We start from the raw sequence: 15,954 nt of genomic DNA on the forward strand, positions 1-15,954 counted from the left end.
AGCCTGAGGGACTTCAGGAAGACCAGAAACCGCTGGGAAGCACATCGCGTTCCCTCAGCCCTCCTGTCCTCCTGACAGGAACCGTTCCCGTACGCCGTGCAGCCCGTGTCCGTACGCTGCTGGTCACAAACGAGCTGTTCCGCAGCAGGAGCTGCCATCTTCTCCACACGCACCAGTCTCGGCTCGGTCCCGGCGGGCGCCGAGCTCTCCTCGCTAAGAACAACTTGAGCACGGCGCCGACAACCAACGCTCTCCCACAGCCCCTCCAGCCCCGCAGCACCGCCCCGCATCCCGACGCCGGGCCGAGCCCCCTCCCCTCTGCCCGGGCGCCACCCGCGGAAGCCCCGACCCCTCAGCTCCGCCCCGCTCCCGGCTGTGGGCTGTGGGGCCGGGCGGGGGAGCGGCCCCGGCGGCCCCGGCCCCGCCCCGCCATGCCGCAGCCGTAGGCAGCCGGCGGCCGCTCCCAGCCCTCGGCCTCCGCGGCCTCCGGGAGGCGCGGCGGCGGCACGGCGCTGCCCGATGGGCGGCCTGCTGAGCGGCGTCAGCTTCAAGGAGCCCACCACGGTGGAGGACTGCGACTCCACCTGGGAGACCGACTCGGAGCCCGAGGCGCCGGAGCCCGGCGGGGAGCCGCGGCGGCAGCAGCAGGAGGAGGAGGGGGTGTGCACCGCCGCGGGAGGCGGGGAAGAGCCGCCTGCCGCTGACGATCGGCCCGAGGAGCCCCCGGTGCCGCCGGAGCAAGGGGAGCGGGCGGAGGGGGACAGCGGCGGCCCCGAGCAGGTACCGCCCGCGCTGGTGCACCACCGGGTCCGGCCCCGAGCTGCGGCGGGCCGGGAGGAGGTGGGGAGGAGAGGGAGGGAGACGGTGTGACGCCCCGACCTGCGGAACCGCTGGCGGGGAGACCGAGGGGAGGTCGGGCTGTTCCCGGCCGGAGGCGTCGTGTCAGGGTGCGGAAGGAACGACGCGGGTGCTCGGGCGGGGCAGAGGCCGCTGGCAGCCCGCCTCCATCCCTCGGGCCTGGCCGCTCGCGGTTGCGGGGCCGTGAGGTGGGTCGTACCCCGCCGGCCCTGGAATAGCGCTGCTCCTGCTTCCAGCACAGCTTCTGCCTTACGTTGCGTTTAGTGTGGAACTTGGCCTCGGGATCGAATGGTTGAAGAGCCGGAGTGCTGGGGCAGGCGTGGCAGGGAGGCGTGGCACCCGCCGGCTCTCGAGCGGGGGTCTCTCCGCAGCCATAACGCACCACAGCGCTGCTTGGATATCAGTGTCGCTGGAGTTTGCCCCGAATGCGAGGTGGATCCTTTGGGTCTGGTGTTTTTGGCTTACAAACCACCACTGTGCGCAATTATACAAGTATAAGCATTTATCTTTTTATTTCTACTTGATACACAATACTAGTGGCATGCTGATGCCTGTATCAGGGGCTATTGCTAGCTCAGGTAAGCACGCTTTGCCTGCGGTTAAAGTCGAGCTGCATGGAAACAAATGCCAGTCAGTAATGTCATACTGATAAGCAATGAGTGGACGATAATAAAGGCAATTGTGATCACGGGAATTTCCCTTTTTAGATGTGGCTTTAACCTATTGCATGCATGTGGCAAGGTGTGCAATTACTCTTTTTACTCCCTCGTTTGACCTTTACTCTTAGCATATAGACTTGTTTTAGTAAATTAAACAATCCAAGTCCCTTTGTTACGGTATAGTAATAAAGCTGTTTATAGTATTAGTTATAAGAAAGTGCTGTGGAAAATAAAGTGGCTGGCAGCAAGTTGAATTCTCTGTAGAGCAATGCACCTTTTTCTTCAACACATGGTGGTTTTTCCAGCATTCTGCCCAGTCAGTGGGGTGGTTTCCATTGACCTTGATGTGTGCTGCTTGTTTCAGGTCATAGCAAACAGCTGCTGTTCAGGGCAAGGCCTTGTACAAGTGTGTTTTCTCTCTGCAGGTTTTCCTTTGGGGCTTTAGTGGCGTTTCTTACTAGGTTTTAAACTTTACTTTAATATTACTCAGGTTCAGTGTTTGGTTTTGTTTCTATATCATTATTATCTACTCTTTAAATGTTTCAGAGCGGTGATGGAACCGAGCTGACAGCCAAGCCAAAGAGAAGCTTCTATGCAGCAAGGGATTTATACAAGTACCGACATCAGTATCCAGTAAGAATATTTTATGGTTTGGAATTCTCTTTTTAGTAGAGAGCAGCACACAGCCTGGAAAGTCCTGAATGCAACAATGCTTAATAAACATGAGAAATAAGGGTAGTCATAAAGCTGCCGGAAAAGCCCGACATATGTTGGCGAGTGGGGAATGAAACAAGGGCAGCATCTTTTCATTGTAAGCGCACATACATAAGGTGTGTAAGCTTGGGAAGAGTGACAGAATCCCAGAAAGGTCTGTATGCATTGAATATTGAACAGGGTACATAGAATAATGGGTTATTTGTCTCTTGGAAGTTCCTTGAGCCACAAATCCAGGTGCTGCTGTGCTTGCTGTTTCTCCTTGGTAGGAGAAGAAGGCGGTCAGAAGGAAGTAGCAGATGTTTAAACTGCTTCCCTGAACCGAACCTGGAAGTTCTTTCCACTTTTCTAAAGTGCAGAACCTTTATTGTCCTCAAATTACTCAAAGAGCAGAATGTCACTTTGTGGGTATTCTCAGTAGCGGGTTCTGTTTTGTAGACTGATAATGCCCCGTTTTCTTTCTTTCAGCAGAACTTTAAAGATCTTCGATACCAAAATGACTTGTGCAATCTCCGCTTTTACAAAAATAAAATCCCTTTTAAGCCTGACGGTGAGTAATCTGTAACAGTTGAACATTCACCCATAACAATAACAGAGTGAGACAGGTATTTTCACAGTGATGATAAATTAGAAGTGTCTGGCTACATATTGTGTGATTTGAACCTCCCATGTTGGACTAGCACGTTGATAATGCACAGGATGATGATGCTTAAACCAAAGTTTGCTTCTACTCTAGACCTGTGGTGCTTTTCTTGTGCTGAAAAATACGATGAGATGTTGTTAGCACAACACATTTACACTAGTGGTGCTGCCTGTTGTTAAACAAAGATAAAGCTGTTCCACCATGCTTAGCAAACTCTTACTGTTTAAAAGGACGCGATGGGGATCAGGGTGTTATTCCTAGCACCACATCAATGTGTTGTTACTTCCTCATGTGTGAGAAATTGTTTTGTTATCATTGCTGTAATAATCAAAAGTCCCTGGTAGTTCTGGTAACAAAGCAGGACTCTCATTGTGCAAACACAGAACAAGCTGGAAGATGACAAACCCTGCTCTAGAGAGTGTGTTGTCCTCTTGTCCCTCATACTTTGATTGCAGACAGATGAGGGAAGCAGAAGAAGACAATAAAACAGTACCAGTTAAAACGATAGGCAGGAGTCTTGGTGCGTTAGAGCTCAGCCATTGACAAAAAACACAACAAACTTCAAGCAGCAGAGTTCTGAAAGAATGAGGAGGTTACTTTGAAGGTGTTTGCAGGGAGATTTTCTCAGCGTGAGAGGAGCTGAAATACAAAAGTGTGTATTTGAATACATAAGGAGTGAGAAGTGGAGGCTGCTGTTGAGGGCTGGTCAGAGGCAGGAATCAATCTCTCAGCAGCAAATAGGTTGTGACATGGTAGGATGGGACAGATCACAAAAGACTTAAAGTGAAGGTATGTAGCTTTTGGCTTTTTTTTTCCCCTGGTTACAGAAAGGGACTTCACAGACTCCACAATGGACGAACACAAAGCAAAAAAAGAAAGGAATCATTGTGAAGTTTAAAAGAAAACCACTGCTGTTGTCTAGAAACGTGTTCTCAGCAGCATTCAAAGTAGATGTAAAGGTGGCAACAATGCACTTTTCAAGGTCAAGAAAAACAACGTTGAGATGAAACACCTAAATTCTGATGGAAAGATGAAGCATGATAAAGAAAGATGTAAAGATGTCAGTATAGCCTGGAAGGTTGAAAATGACAGCTGTTGATAGGCAAGGTAGTGAGTGATAATAACCTCAGCAAGTGAGATAAGTCAGGTTATGCAGAAGAAAGATAATAATCCTGAATTTTAGATCTAGATATACAGAGGCTAATGCTGAAGACTTCATTTTTAGCTTGGCTAGATGGAAAATGTTAGATCTGTGAGTTACCAGCAAATTCACTTGCAGAGAGCAGGTAAAGAAAAAAAGGGAAAAGTTCAGAGGACTATGTGAGCCTGAAACAGAAAGCGTTTGGGGTGATCCTTTAAGGGCTGGAAAAGGAAGGAGATATGGTGTTTTTGTGAATGGTAAAGAATAGTTACTACCTCAACCTAGCCCCAGGTCCAAGAGAGTATTTAGAGGGAGTTTAACCTAGTGCATTATGGGCTCTACTAGTGGGGAATGTTACTGAGGGAAAGACAAGAAATTGGTAGGGCAATCCTAGATCTGAAGTTTAATTCCACGACCTTCAGACTGTTGAGTTACCCTGTGTTTAGTGCTTGGAAATCAGTGCGAAGCTTTCTGATACTTGAAACATAATTACTTTACAAGTTCTGTGGGATGTGATGGGGCAGGAGAGCCTGTTAGTCCGATCCTTTTCCAGCGTTGCCTGCGCTGTGAACTTTGTGTTCTTATCTCCTAGACTACTTTCTCTATTTATTTATTTTTTCTTTTAAGTACAAAGGGAGTTTTCACTTGGTACTGGGACTGACATGGAAAATTTCAGTAGGCAGAGATATCCCATGTGTAATAGGAGACTATGCAAATGGCACTTTGGGCTTTTTAGGTCACTCCTGTGCTATTTGAATTCGGGAGAGACCGTGCTGCCATGGTTGAACTGCTGGTTTCAGACTTAAAAATATGCTAATATAGGCAGTTTATGGGAAGAGAGCATAGATTTTGGAACAAGTTATATCCTTGTATGCATGTGTCCGGTCTGTAACTGAATTTCTTGTCTGTGGTCTCGATGTGGAGAATGATTAATTTTCTTTTTGGTGTATTTTGCCTCCTTTTTTTTTGTTACCCTGTCATTGCAAGAGGCACTGACTAAATGCCACAACTGTTTTCAGACTACTAAAAGCTGAGATTTCCATTTGATGAGCTTGACCTGAGCCTCCAAGCTCCAATTTATAGCAATGGCGTCAATGCACTTGGCCATAGATTTTCAGATCTTAACATTAGTTGGAGCTAGAAAGATTCCTAGAATGAAAGCTTTATCGAAGTCTTGAGGCCTTATTCTACTAAGATGATAAATACACAGACCTTTCTTGTGTTAAAGCAATGGCGGTTGACTTATGTTTCAATAATATACTAAAGTGGTTTGTCGATTAGCAGTCAGTGTGATAAAGAAAACTAGAAAAATGAGAATATTTTGAAAATTGTATTTCTTTAAGTTATTGTCGTGTACCCTCAGGTGTTTCAATCCCATTGATTTTATTTTATTTTTTAAATTAAAATTTGATAAAACTCTTGTTTTTAATTAAGTTGCAGCAACTAAATAAATTAGTTTTTAATAGACCTTATTTTACACAGTATGTGAGAGAAAATTGAAGCATGTATTCTGTCAATATGATGTGCTTGACATGTACTTACTTTATGTAGCTGAAAGCTGGTCTTGGTGGCTACCTAACAGTGTTTTGTAATTCTTTTTATGCAGGAGTTTATATTGAAGAAGTCCTAAACAAATGGAAAGGAGACTATGAAAAACTGGAACATAACCACACGTACATACAGTGGTTGGTCACTTACTGCCTGTTTCTATTTCAAAGAATTAAATGGATCAAGTATTTATGTACTGTCGGCTGTAATTCATTGTGTCTTTTAACAGGCTTTTCCCGCTGAGGGAACAAGGTCTGAACTTCTATGCGAAAGAATTAACTACATATGAAATTGAGGTAATACAAGTTCAGCTTAAAACAAACCATCACATTAATATTGATGCGTAACTACTTCTTGTTATGCAGAGTTGTTTTTATACAATGCAGAGGTACTTGCTTTAATGCCACTTTGAATTTGGGATGTTTTCTTTGTTAGGAGTTCAAGAAAACAAAAGAAGCAATTAGAAGATTCCTTTTGGCTTACAAAATGATGCTGGAATTTTTTGGAATAAAACTGATTGATAAAACTGGAAACGTAGCACGAGCTGCTAACTGGCAAGAAAGATTTCAGCATTTGAATGAGTAAGTAATGACATGCACTCAACGCTCTAGAATTGCTGTAGAATCTCTTCAGTCTTTTGTTTCCTAGAGAGAGGGAAGATATATTTTCCCAAAGATTGCCAGGATAAAGATAAAAAGAAATGCTGAATGTCTAGTTTGTGTCTGTATGTGTACATTCTTCCTTCCCCTTTCTTTGAATCTTAAAATCATATCACAGAATCTTTTGAGTTTGAAGCGAACCTTTAAGGTCATCCAGTCCAAATCCCCTGCAATGAACAGAGACATCCACAGCTATATCAGGTTGTCCAGGGACCCTTTCAGCTTGACCTTGAATCTCTCCAGGTATGGGGCATCCACCACCTCTCTGTACAGCCTGTTCTACTGCCTCACTATGATTACTGTAAAAAACTTTTTCCTTATATTTTGTCTAAATCTCCCCACTTTTAGCTTGAAACCATTTTCCCTTGTCTTATTACTAAAGAATCTGTCTCCTTTCTCATAGCCCCCTTCAGATTTTGAAATGCCACTTTCAGGTCTTCCCAGAAACCCAGGAGGTCCTGAAGTCCTCTTTTTTGGTTGTGCTTCTTGCCTTTTAAGGGGCTGATGTCATTGCATTCTGTGCAAGTACAACTTGAGGTGGTGCTGAAGAAGATCACAGTTCCACAATTATTTGTCTGTCTTGCTATGGAATGCTGTCATAGAATCATAGAGTCACCAAGGTTGGAAAAGACCTAAAAGATCATCCAGTCCAACCGTTCATCTATTACCAATAGCTTCCACTAAACCATGTCCCTCAACACAACGTCCAGTTGTTCCTTGAACACCCCCAGTGTCGGTGACTCCACCACCTCCCTGGACAGTGCATTCCAGTCAATTGATCCTAAAGCTCAGTTTCTCAGTTATAGGGAATGGGGTGTTTGTCTTTGTACGTATGTTATTTTTCTTGAGAAAAATCGAATTCCCCATGCCTGTGTGGAAGCTGTGTAAAAAAAACATTCCTCCCTCCTCAAAATATGTTCTACTTTGAATTTGATACTAATTAACTACAGTGCTTAAGTGGAGAGGCTTAGACGTGTATTGAGTCAAACCTTACCTTTGGCTTTCATCAGCAGACTGTTTGTCACCTTACTTCATCATTATGGGGAGAGTAAGTTTGCACTAAATTTAGTAGTTTTCTTGCAGTATTTTACTCTCCAGTCTAAATGAAAACTTTTTTCTTAAGTTAGGATTGCTGGTGGCTAAATCTGAGTGAATAATAAGGATAATTTGTTACTCATTTCACTCAAATTTTCTGAGCCAGCTAACAGGGACATGAGGAGTCAGGCCGCAGATAAAATCGGGTTCCAAGAGACCCAAATGTCACTCACTGCACATTCATACATTGTAATTACTACGTTGTTATAATACAAAGTAATTATATGAGAGTTTGTTTGTATACACACTACTATGTAGCTACTCATTATATCACTAGTGAGCAGCTAAACTACTTCAAATCAGGAGTTGTGATTCACAGAATCACAGAATTACCCGGGTTGGAAGGGACCTCAAGGATCATGTAGTTCCAACCCCCCTGCCTAGCAGGGCCACCAAACATACACATTTACTAGATCAGGTTGCCCAGGGCCCCATCCAGCCTGGTCTTGAACACCTCCAAGGACGGGGCATCCACAACCTCACTGGGCAGCCTGTTCCAGGAACTTCTAGTAAAGAACTTTCCCCTAACATCCAACCTAAATCTTCCCTCCTTCAACTTAAAACCATTTCCCCTAGTCCTGCTATTATCAGCCCTTTTGAAGAGTTTACTCCCCTCCTGGGAGTAAGTTCCCTTCAGGTAGTGAAAGGCTGCAATGAGGTCACCCCGCAACCTTCTCTTCTCCAGGCTGATTCTTTTAACCTAACTTCTGCTGTGTGAATTTTAGGTGTTTAAGTTATGCTGTTTACGTAGATGTGTTTACAAGGGACTCCACACTTCAGAAGAAATTTCACAAGAGAAATTTATTTCTCCTACTTCCTCAGTGCCTTTTGCAGACATTAATTTTCAATTCCAGCATCCTTGCAAAGGAGGTACTAGCAGGCTTCATCAGCTGTGAGAAATAAAACTACACAAAGCCTGAGCTATATATCTTGAGTGATTAAAACTGAATGAGAAATTGTATTTCCAGTTCTGTTTCTGTAAGTCTTTTTCTTTTCTGATTCAGTGGATTTTTATAACCTTTTCTTTCAAAGGTCTCAACACAACTACTTGAGAATCACTCGAATTCTGAAAAGTCTCGGTGAACTTGGCTATGAGAGTTTCAAATCTCCCCTGGTAAAATTTATTCTCCATGAAGCTCTTGTGGAAGATACCATTCCCAATATTAAGCAGAGTGCTCTAGAATATTTTGTGTATACTATTAGAGACAGAAGAGAAAGGAGAAAGCTCCTGAGATTTGCTCAGCAACATTATACACCGTCAGAGCATTTTATCTGGGGACCACCAAGAAAACTGAAGTCAGAGGGAAGCAAAACAAACAAAAAGCCAGCATCTCCAATTTCTGTTCACAGTAGTTATATTTCTAAGCATAAGAAACTGAAAGAGCCTAAGAATACATCCACGAGCGGAACCTCAGCTAGTAAAGCAACTGAAGAGAGAAAAGTAGAACTCACAAAAAGTGGAGAAGAAAATGATCAGGATGAACAAGAAATGAACTGTGATGCTGTTAAGCAGAGCGGTGAAAAGAACAGCGGTACCGATAGTGGTCAGCTTTCAAAGTCAGAAGAAACTCCTGATCCTTCAGACAAAAAAGAGGACGCTTCTCATTCCAAAAAGGATGATGAAAATATGAACAGTGACTGTGGAAATCATCCAGGCGTTACAGATAAATCTTTATGTGACACTGAGAATTGTTCAAATAACGTATCGTCAGATCTGCAGGATAACCTTGAAAAGGATACGCCTTCAGGGGGAACCACCACAAAAACCAACGATGAGATCAAATTATGAATCTGAGGTTAAAAGTCTTTGTTTCATAATGAATGAAGCAAATTATTCATCACTTTTTCATTCCGTGTGAAACTTACATCTAATCTAGTATAAAATGTTCATGCTTGTTGGGAATGCATCAGATTAGGCTTCGGTTACGCTAATGAATTTTGCTTTTTTTAATCTCAGTTTATCAGATGAGAATCAAGAGTAGTTACTTAAAACTATTGTGTTAATTCAAAGCCTAGGAGTTCATAATGTTTTCCAGATATATTGCATAAGAAAAAAAAAAGCACTTTTTCCCCAAAAATTCATCCAGCATTTACTTATTTATTTATTTAAAATGTAATTTTCTACTAAGTCTTAGAACATCTCAATTGAAATTTGTTTCAATATGTTTTCGGTGTTGATTTGTTTGTATGAAATGACTAGAAATTATTTCAAGAGCAAAATTGGTCACAAGTGGATTTTCCTTAGGAACTGTGTTCGTGTTGAATGGCAGCATTTGCACAGCATCTTTTACCTTAGATTAGCACCCTTGTCTGAGACAATAGATCTTGAAACATCCTATGCAGCTGGATAGCCGTTACATCACACGGATGTTTAACACAGCTGTATACACAGCTTTTGTGTACAAGGAAAGTTGCACTTTATCTTTTAGTCTCTTTAATGTTTTCTCATGCCTCTTTTGCTGCTTCTGCTAATTTGGGTTGTGAGGTAGAGTCGTTCTTAGATTTGGTCTCAGCATGAAAGCTCTCTGTTGATCAGCAGCTGGTTTTGGTAGCTGGAAAGCCCCTTTCCCTGGGCGTCAACCACCAGCAGCTCCAAAGCACTTCTGTTTGTTTTATTGTTTGTTTATTTTAATGTTTTTTTTTCCCTTAGCAAAACACTGCTTAGCCATCAAAGCCATTGGAGGAAATGTCACCTGGCCTGTCCAGCTGAATCTGAACTAAATTTGGGTGAGGTCTGTACAGTGCAGAATCTTCTGATGCTGGCCTGTGGTAGAAAGCCAGTCCTGCTGGTTTATAAAGTGAAAGGAATTTTCAAGTATTTGCTTTCTTTTAGATGTTTTTTACTTTTTAATGGCTGAGAACTGAGAAAAGCCCGTTTGCAGCCTGACTAGAGCCCAGCAGATAGGAATTTCTCAATTATATCTTTCCCAGTTTTGTTTACTTAAAGACCATGAGATTTGCCTGAGCATCTGTTTCTAACTTCGTGCCATTCAGTCAAGTAAGATGCTACCCAGCAAGTTAACTGTATACCATATGGATTAAAATGTAGTGCAGGTAGAACTCATGCTTTCTACAGTCCTAAAAATAGTCTACTGTATGTATTTTCTATTTTAAAATGTATATATTATCCACTGCCTCTAATGTATTTTTGATGAAATATTATAAAGCAAGTACCTGACTATAGTTAGAGTGTCAGAGTGCTGCAGGACTTCATTCGAGTCTTGTCACTCAAAATGACAGTCTTTCAGGGGTTTAAAAACATAGATGAAATGTCTTGTATTTTTCTCTATCCCTAATTTCCATTATGGCAGTGCATAATCTCCTTCTTTCCCTAGGTAGCTTTGTTTCTTGGGGTCAAGCAGAGCTGTAATTAGAGATTTTCATACCAGTGGAGAAAGATTAAGCTCTTTCCATCCAAAAGAGACAGAGGGAAGTTATATTTCTACTTTTTCTGTGCTTTCTTGTAAGGAAAGGGTGTAAATGTCTGTTTTCTGTTGTGTTTCTGTTTGTTTGTCTTTTAAGGGTAGCCCAGGTTTTTCAACAGGCATCAAGTCTGTCTGAATGGAAATGTCCAAGAGAATTCCCTCCCAGTCAGTGCTTCATGAAAGATGGACAACTCAGCTGGTGCTGAGAACGACCTTCAAACTGCCCTGGTCTTAAAGCAGGGATCCCCTTTTTCATGCTTGACCCTGACCTTCTGAGCAGAAGAGGGCAGGAAATGCTTAGATAATATTAGTCCACGTAGTTGAAGACTCCAGCCCTACACATAGACTCAGAGAGGACAGTTCTGTGTTCTGCCTAAGACTTTTTAAATCTCGAGTGCCTAACCATGTCAACTTAATAGCGTTGTTTTAACGTGGTTATTACTTGAATGGCATAGGGAAAATTTACACTGTGTATGAAGAACAGAAATATAAGCTAGTTATGCAGAACCTTCAATTTCTAGGCTTCACTATTGAGGTAAAACATTTATTTATTTATTTTTAAATTGCATAGTGTTCAAGTGGAATAGGAGTCAGTAGGGGTTTTATTGTATTTATACTGTAATTTGAACACGATCTCAGGAGATTTGCCTTCATTTGACTTCTGAACAGCAACAGGAAGAGAAATACGGCTCTTTAACCAGAAAGCTCGTTGTAGCTTTCTGTGGGATGCACACCCAAAAAGCTTCACTGCAGTATGTTATTCTGCTATTGTGATATGCCTTGCACCTACCCTGCACGTGCTTGTTGGTTGTCCACTTTTAATTAAGTACTTAATGTAAAAATTGACTTTTTTTTTTTAATTGGCAGAGCTGTGTGCATTAATGGTCCAGTGTGTCTGAAAATAGAATTGGGAACTTTGCAACTTGTACCTGTATTAACTTTTTATTTTTAAATCCCCATCTCAGTATATTTCTATCATCATTATTAAAGAGAGAGGTGAGAACAGTAGTGATGTGTCAACTACCTGTGAAGAACTTTGGGATGAGGAAAGTATTCTGTGTCAGATGGCCTCCTTCATTCTGTAAACTGTCTTATACCCATGTCAGCAGACTGAAGTGTCTCCCATGAGACTCTTCAGCTTTAAGTGACAAATTTGCTCTGTGTAAAATGTGATGGTGTATCATAATTTTCATAGAGGAGTTGTGTCATGATTTTGCAAGTGCTCGAATGAGGGATTCATTGCAGAGCGATGGATGTGTAGCATCCCACTGAGATTTTTGAGGACCAAATGGGTGTGATACATTTCATTACAGACTCGTGTCCTTGGCAGCTAGAAGCACCCTGTGCTTGTTAGGTAAGTATTGGCTTTCAGGTTTTCAAGCATTCTCATAAATGCCAATACTTTATTATTTAACTATTACTTCAGCAACTGAGCGTGCGTGCAAACAAAGTCAGGACACTTGCTCACTATTAAACTAGATTTTTTTTGTTTGTTTTAATCTTGCTGTGCACTTAAATATTCAGGGATTTCTGTGTACTTCTATCATAATGTGTTGGCCCAGTGTTTTACTAGAACCTGAGCTATTCACATATTAATTGGATGGAACCTCCCATTTAGGGGTTCTTACACCTGAGCAGCCTCTGCTACTGAGTGAAAAGTGAACGTATTCACAGGTCTGTGAATTTGATTCTTTGTACCCTTTTGTCAGGTACATGAATGTGTGACTTGGCAAAATGCTCATGAGTGCATACATGTAAGTGAAGGCAATTGTACAAGGCAGCCAACAATACAGCACTTCAAGATCAGTTCCATCTTCGTGCCCTACCTATGGGGATGTAACTATGCCTCAGCACCTGAGGTTGGTGTAGCATGCAGGCTGAAAGCTTGGATTCACAAGGCGTGCACCACTAGCCATTCAGATAAGAAGAGCACATACATGTGTGCACATGTCTAGGGGCAGGACCGAGTTCTTGGTGTCTATTGCTTGTATTTAAAAGTATGATCCTGAAGGGTACTAAATATATTTGCAATAACCCTTTGAGAGCTGTTCTGTGGGTTGGCCAGCTCCTCAGTTTCCTGCCCTAAGTTAACAGCAGTCTAATGTATTTCTAAAAATTTCTTAAAGCATTTCTATAATCACGGTTAATATTTCATGTAACCCAATATAAACCTCTGTGAATTGTTCCAGGAAGATACTAACAATCTACAGTTATATATATCTACTAAACTCAGAAAGATTACAGACCTTATAAGCTTTGTATAACTTTGATGGATATCAAAATTACCTATAAGGTAAGTCAAAGAGTTTTAAATGGAAAATGGCTTGTTTTCTTTTCTTTTTTTTTTTTTTAAATAAAATTTATTTATGTCTGTTTACTTGAATCATTTTGTGCCCCTTTCTTTTCCTGACAGTTGTGGCAGTAATGATTTGTCTAGAGCCTGAGAAGCAAGGGGGAATAAAGAGCTACTGGTTCACCTGTTGTGAAGAGGCTGCTTGGTAACAGCCTTTTGTGCTAGTATTTGTGATACAAAATGAATTGCCATAGACAGTTTCTAACCATGCCTATTGCTGATTACGGCTAAGAGGCAAGTCCTTTTAGATGTGATATTGCCCAAGATGATATTGCAGTATTTAGGAAAAAATAATTTCATAGAACTGGAAAGCATTTTCCTTTTAGAAGATACGGTATTGCTCATTCTTATTAAAAAGCAAGTGATCATAAGTATGTTAATGCAAAACTAATCAGAAATTATGGTAAAATACGTATCTAAGTGAATGCGTATCCGTAATTATGCCGTACATTTAAAGGTAATATGTTTAATTTTCCGGACAAAAGTAGTATTTATGGGTAGGATGCAAAAATGTGAATGAAATTTATACATTAACAAAATTGACAAAATCGTGTTAATAGTGTACATTAGATTATAACCTAAGATATAACGAACCTTGTATCCTGTGAGCAGTGATGGCCACCAACAGTTTGTGGTGTGCAAGGAAAGATAAAGGCTTTTTTTTTTCCTCCATGCAGTTTAGTTTTAATCCCCCGTGATTCAGCCTTGACAGTCCCTTTTGGCAGTGAGCTCCATGTTTTAATTTTGTTTTGTTTGGCAAAAGTAATCTATTGTTCATCTCCAATCTGTTTATTCAGGAATCGCTAGCGTGTTTGAACACAATTACTGCAAGTACTGTAAGATGAACAGTAGTACATTTCCTGCTGTTTTTAAAAGCCTTTGGAAATTCTAATAAGATACCCGCTTAGGCAGAAAATGTCACTTGTCCAGTGCTGATGATAATGTTATCTTACTCGTCCCTTCAGAATAAAAGTTTATACATATATCCTCCCAGTATAAAGTACTGGAAGTCAGATTCCAAATCCAGAAGTGAGTAGCATTCCTACTGGTGTGAAAGCAAGATCAGTCAGTGGGAAAACCTTTTCTTAGCTGGTGTCTGTCAAGGTGATGCTGGATCTGAACTCAAGTAATAAAAGCATGTATTTGGGCGAGCATAAATGATGCAACATGATTATGTAGAAGACAAAAATCCTGTCTGGGGTGTGCTGAGAACCATACTCCTCATTCCATGTTTCAGTAACTAATTTTGATGCAAGTCTCCATTTCCAATTGCGGTTGAATATAGTAACTGCTCAAATAGTATTCTCATTGTCAAAAAGAGCTTTAAAATGAAGAGTCAAAAGGCCTACAGATGGACTCCACTCGCCTTTCATCTTGCAATTGGGACCATAATAGTAGAGTCACTGTTCACATGTATGTAAATGCAGTCCTCCAAGGGGAATGTAAATTGTGTCTCTATAACATCTGTGAACCGTTTATTTTCCTGAAATCTATTTCTTTTACAGCCCACATTTTTAGTATACTTACTCTTAAGACTATAGTAGAAATTGAGGGTTTATTTTAAAGAAAATATTTAATACATGCCATATGTAGTGGGCTCTTAAAAGATAGTTCAAGGGCTATGGAGATCAAGTGAGGGGAGACCTCCTGTGGCTTTGCACTTCTAATCACTTCTATCTTTATTTTATTTCAAAAGCATAAAGCTGTTCTCTATAAAATGACAAATGTGAGAATTGGCAAATTGTTCTGAAAGAAGACTCTTTCTTCTTAGGAACTTGGCACTTCTTAATTCTACCTTGCTTACAAATCTAGTGGTATATTCATCAGCTGAGGTTTATTGTGAAATATACTGAATGTGTTTACTACTGTGGCTAGCAGCGTGAAATTTATTGTTTGCAGTAAAATGGGTTATGGCATTTATATTTTTGGGACCTGCTGAAGCATGCTTGCTGGTTATTAGTTGCTCCTTTTCTGTCTTAACCCGTTCCTTTGTTGCTTGCCCTTAAGCAGTTTGAGTTGGGTGGCAGATAATGAGGTATAGTTTTGTACTGATACAGATTGAAGCTACTGTACACTTCACTGTTAAAACTTAGTCTAATAAAAGAAGGTGTGGTAACTGTAATAATTAAAAATGAAAAAAAAAAGAAAGGAGACCCAACGATTCTTACTTGACAACTGAAACAGCTACGTATCTGTTTTGATGAGATATTCTGCTCTCTTGTGTGTCCCTTTGCACTGTTCAATTACAGAATGCCATGCATGTTTGGTAGCAGCAATACCATATGTATGTGGTAGGAGTGGTAACCAGTTTCTGGGTTTGTAACGCACTCTAAAGATATATTTTATAATTCTGTAACTGTATGGCAATGTTATGCCAAGAAACAAATTGTACAAACATAAAAAGCAATAGTTTATGTTGCTTACTGCTATATTTTCAGTCGTTTGTTTGTAAAATGAAATACTTGGAGTTCCTTTCAGGTAAATATATTTTTAATAACAGCAGCCAAAAATCTCTAAACTAATAAAGCTTCTTCATTTGGCAGCATTGTTTTAACAACATGTACAAATGCTGTGTACATCTAATACTGTGTAATTGCTGTTCATCGCTTGTTTGTATAGTCTTCTATAAATGTACTGACACCTGAAAGAAGGGCATTAAAGGCTCTGGTCCTCCTTTTTATTTGTCAGCAGCAGAACCACCACGAACAGCAGAGCATTGAGGAAAGGCCCAGAGTGTGCTTTACTAAAATGTCTTATTAGGGTTTTATGTGTCTTTTGTTTAATTGGAGAAAGAGGGGTAGCGGGGAGGCAGTTTCATCCCAGCCCCACAAACTTCTGTGGCGACCAGCTCAGATGTAG

General features: G+C 41.2%; 1 protein-coding gene across 2 annotated transcripts; it reads left to right on the forward strand.

Moving 5' to 3' along the window:
- Positions 1–440: 440 nt before the first annotated feature.
- Positions 441–15,750, forward strand: OGFRL1 (opioid growth factor receptor like 1). Of its 2 annotated transcripts, none has more exons than XM_015859087.2 (7): positions 441–780; positions 2,064–2,150; positions 2,703–2,781; positions 5,622–5,700; positions 5,793–5,859; positions 5,999–6,144; positions 8,350–15,750. In XM_015859087.2, exons 1-7 carry the CDS (start codon positions 520–522, stop codon positions 9,104–9,106), a joined length of 1,476 nt encoding a protein of 491 aa, XP_015714573.1. In that variant the 5' UTR covers positions 441–519; the 3' UTR covers positions 9,107–15,750. The 2 variants fall into 2 exon arrangements, with proteins under 2 accessions (XP_015714573.1, XP_015714572.1); XM_015859086.2 differs by having other exon boundaries at positions 442–780; positions 2,700–2,781.
- Positions 15,751–15,954: the final 204 nt, after the last annotated feature.

The sequence above is a fragment of the Coturnix japonica genome, chromosome 3, assembly GCF_001577835.2.
Source record: "Coturnix japonica isolate 7356 chromosome 3, Coturnix japonica 2.1, whole genome shotgun sequence".
NCBI lineage: Eukaryota > Metazoa > Chordata > Aves > Galliformes > Phasianidae > Coturnix > Coturnix japonica.

Excerpts from the sequence above, each read along its gene's own strand:
- OGFRL1 (XM_015859086.2), top strand. The coding sequence starts at position 520 with ATGGGCGGCCTGCTGAGCGGCGTCAGCTTCAAGGAGCCCACCACGGTG. Across the intron at positions 781-2,063 it reads ACAGCGGCGGCCCCGAGCAG|AGCGGTGATGGAACCGAGCT; the intron begins GTACCGCCCGCG and ends TAAATGTTTCAG. Across the intron at positions 6,145-8,349 it reads AGATTTCAGCATTTGAATGA|GTCTCAACACAACTACTTGA; the intron begins GTAAGTAATGAC and ends TTTCTTTCAAAG.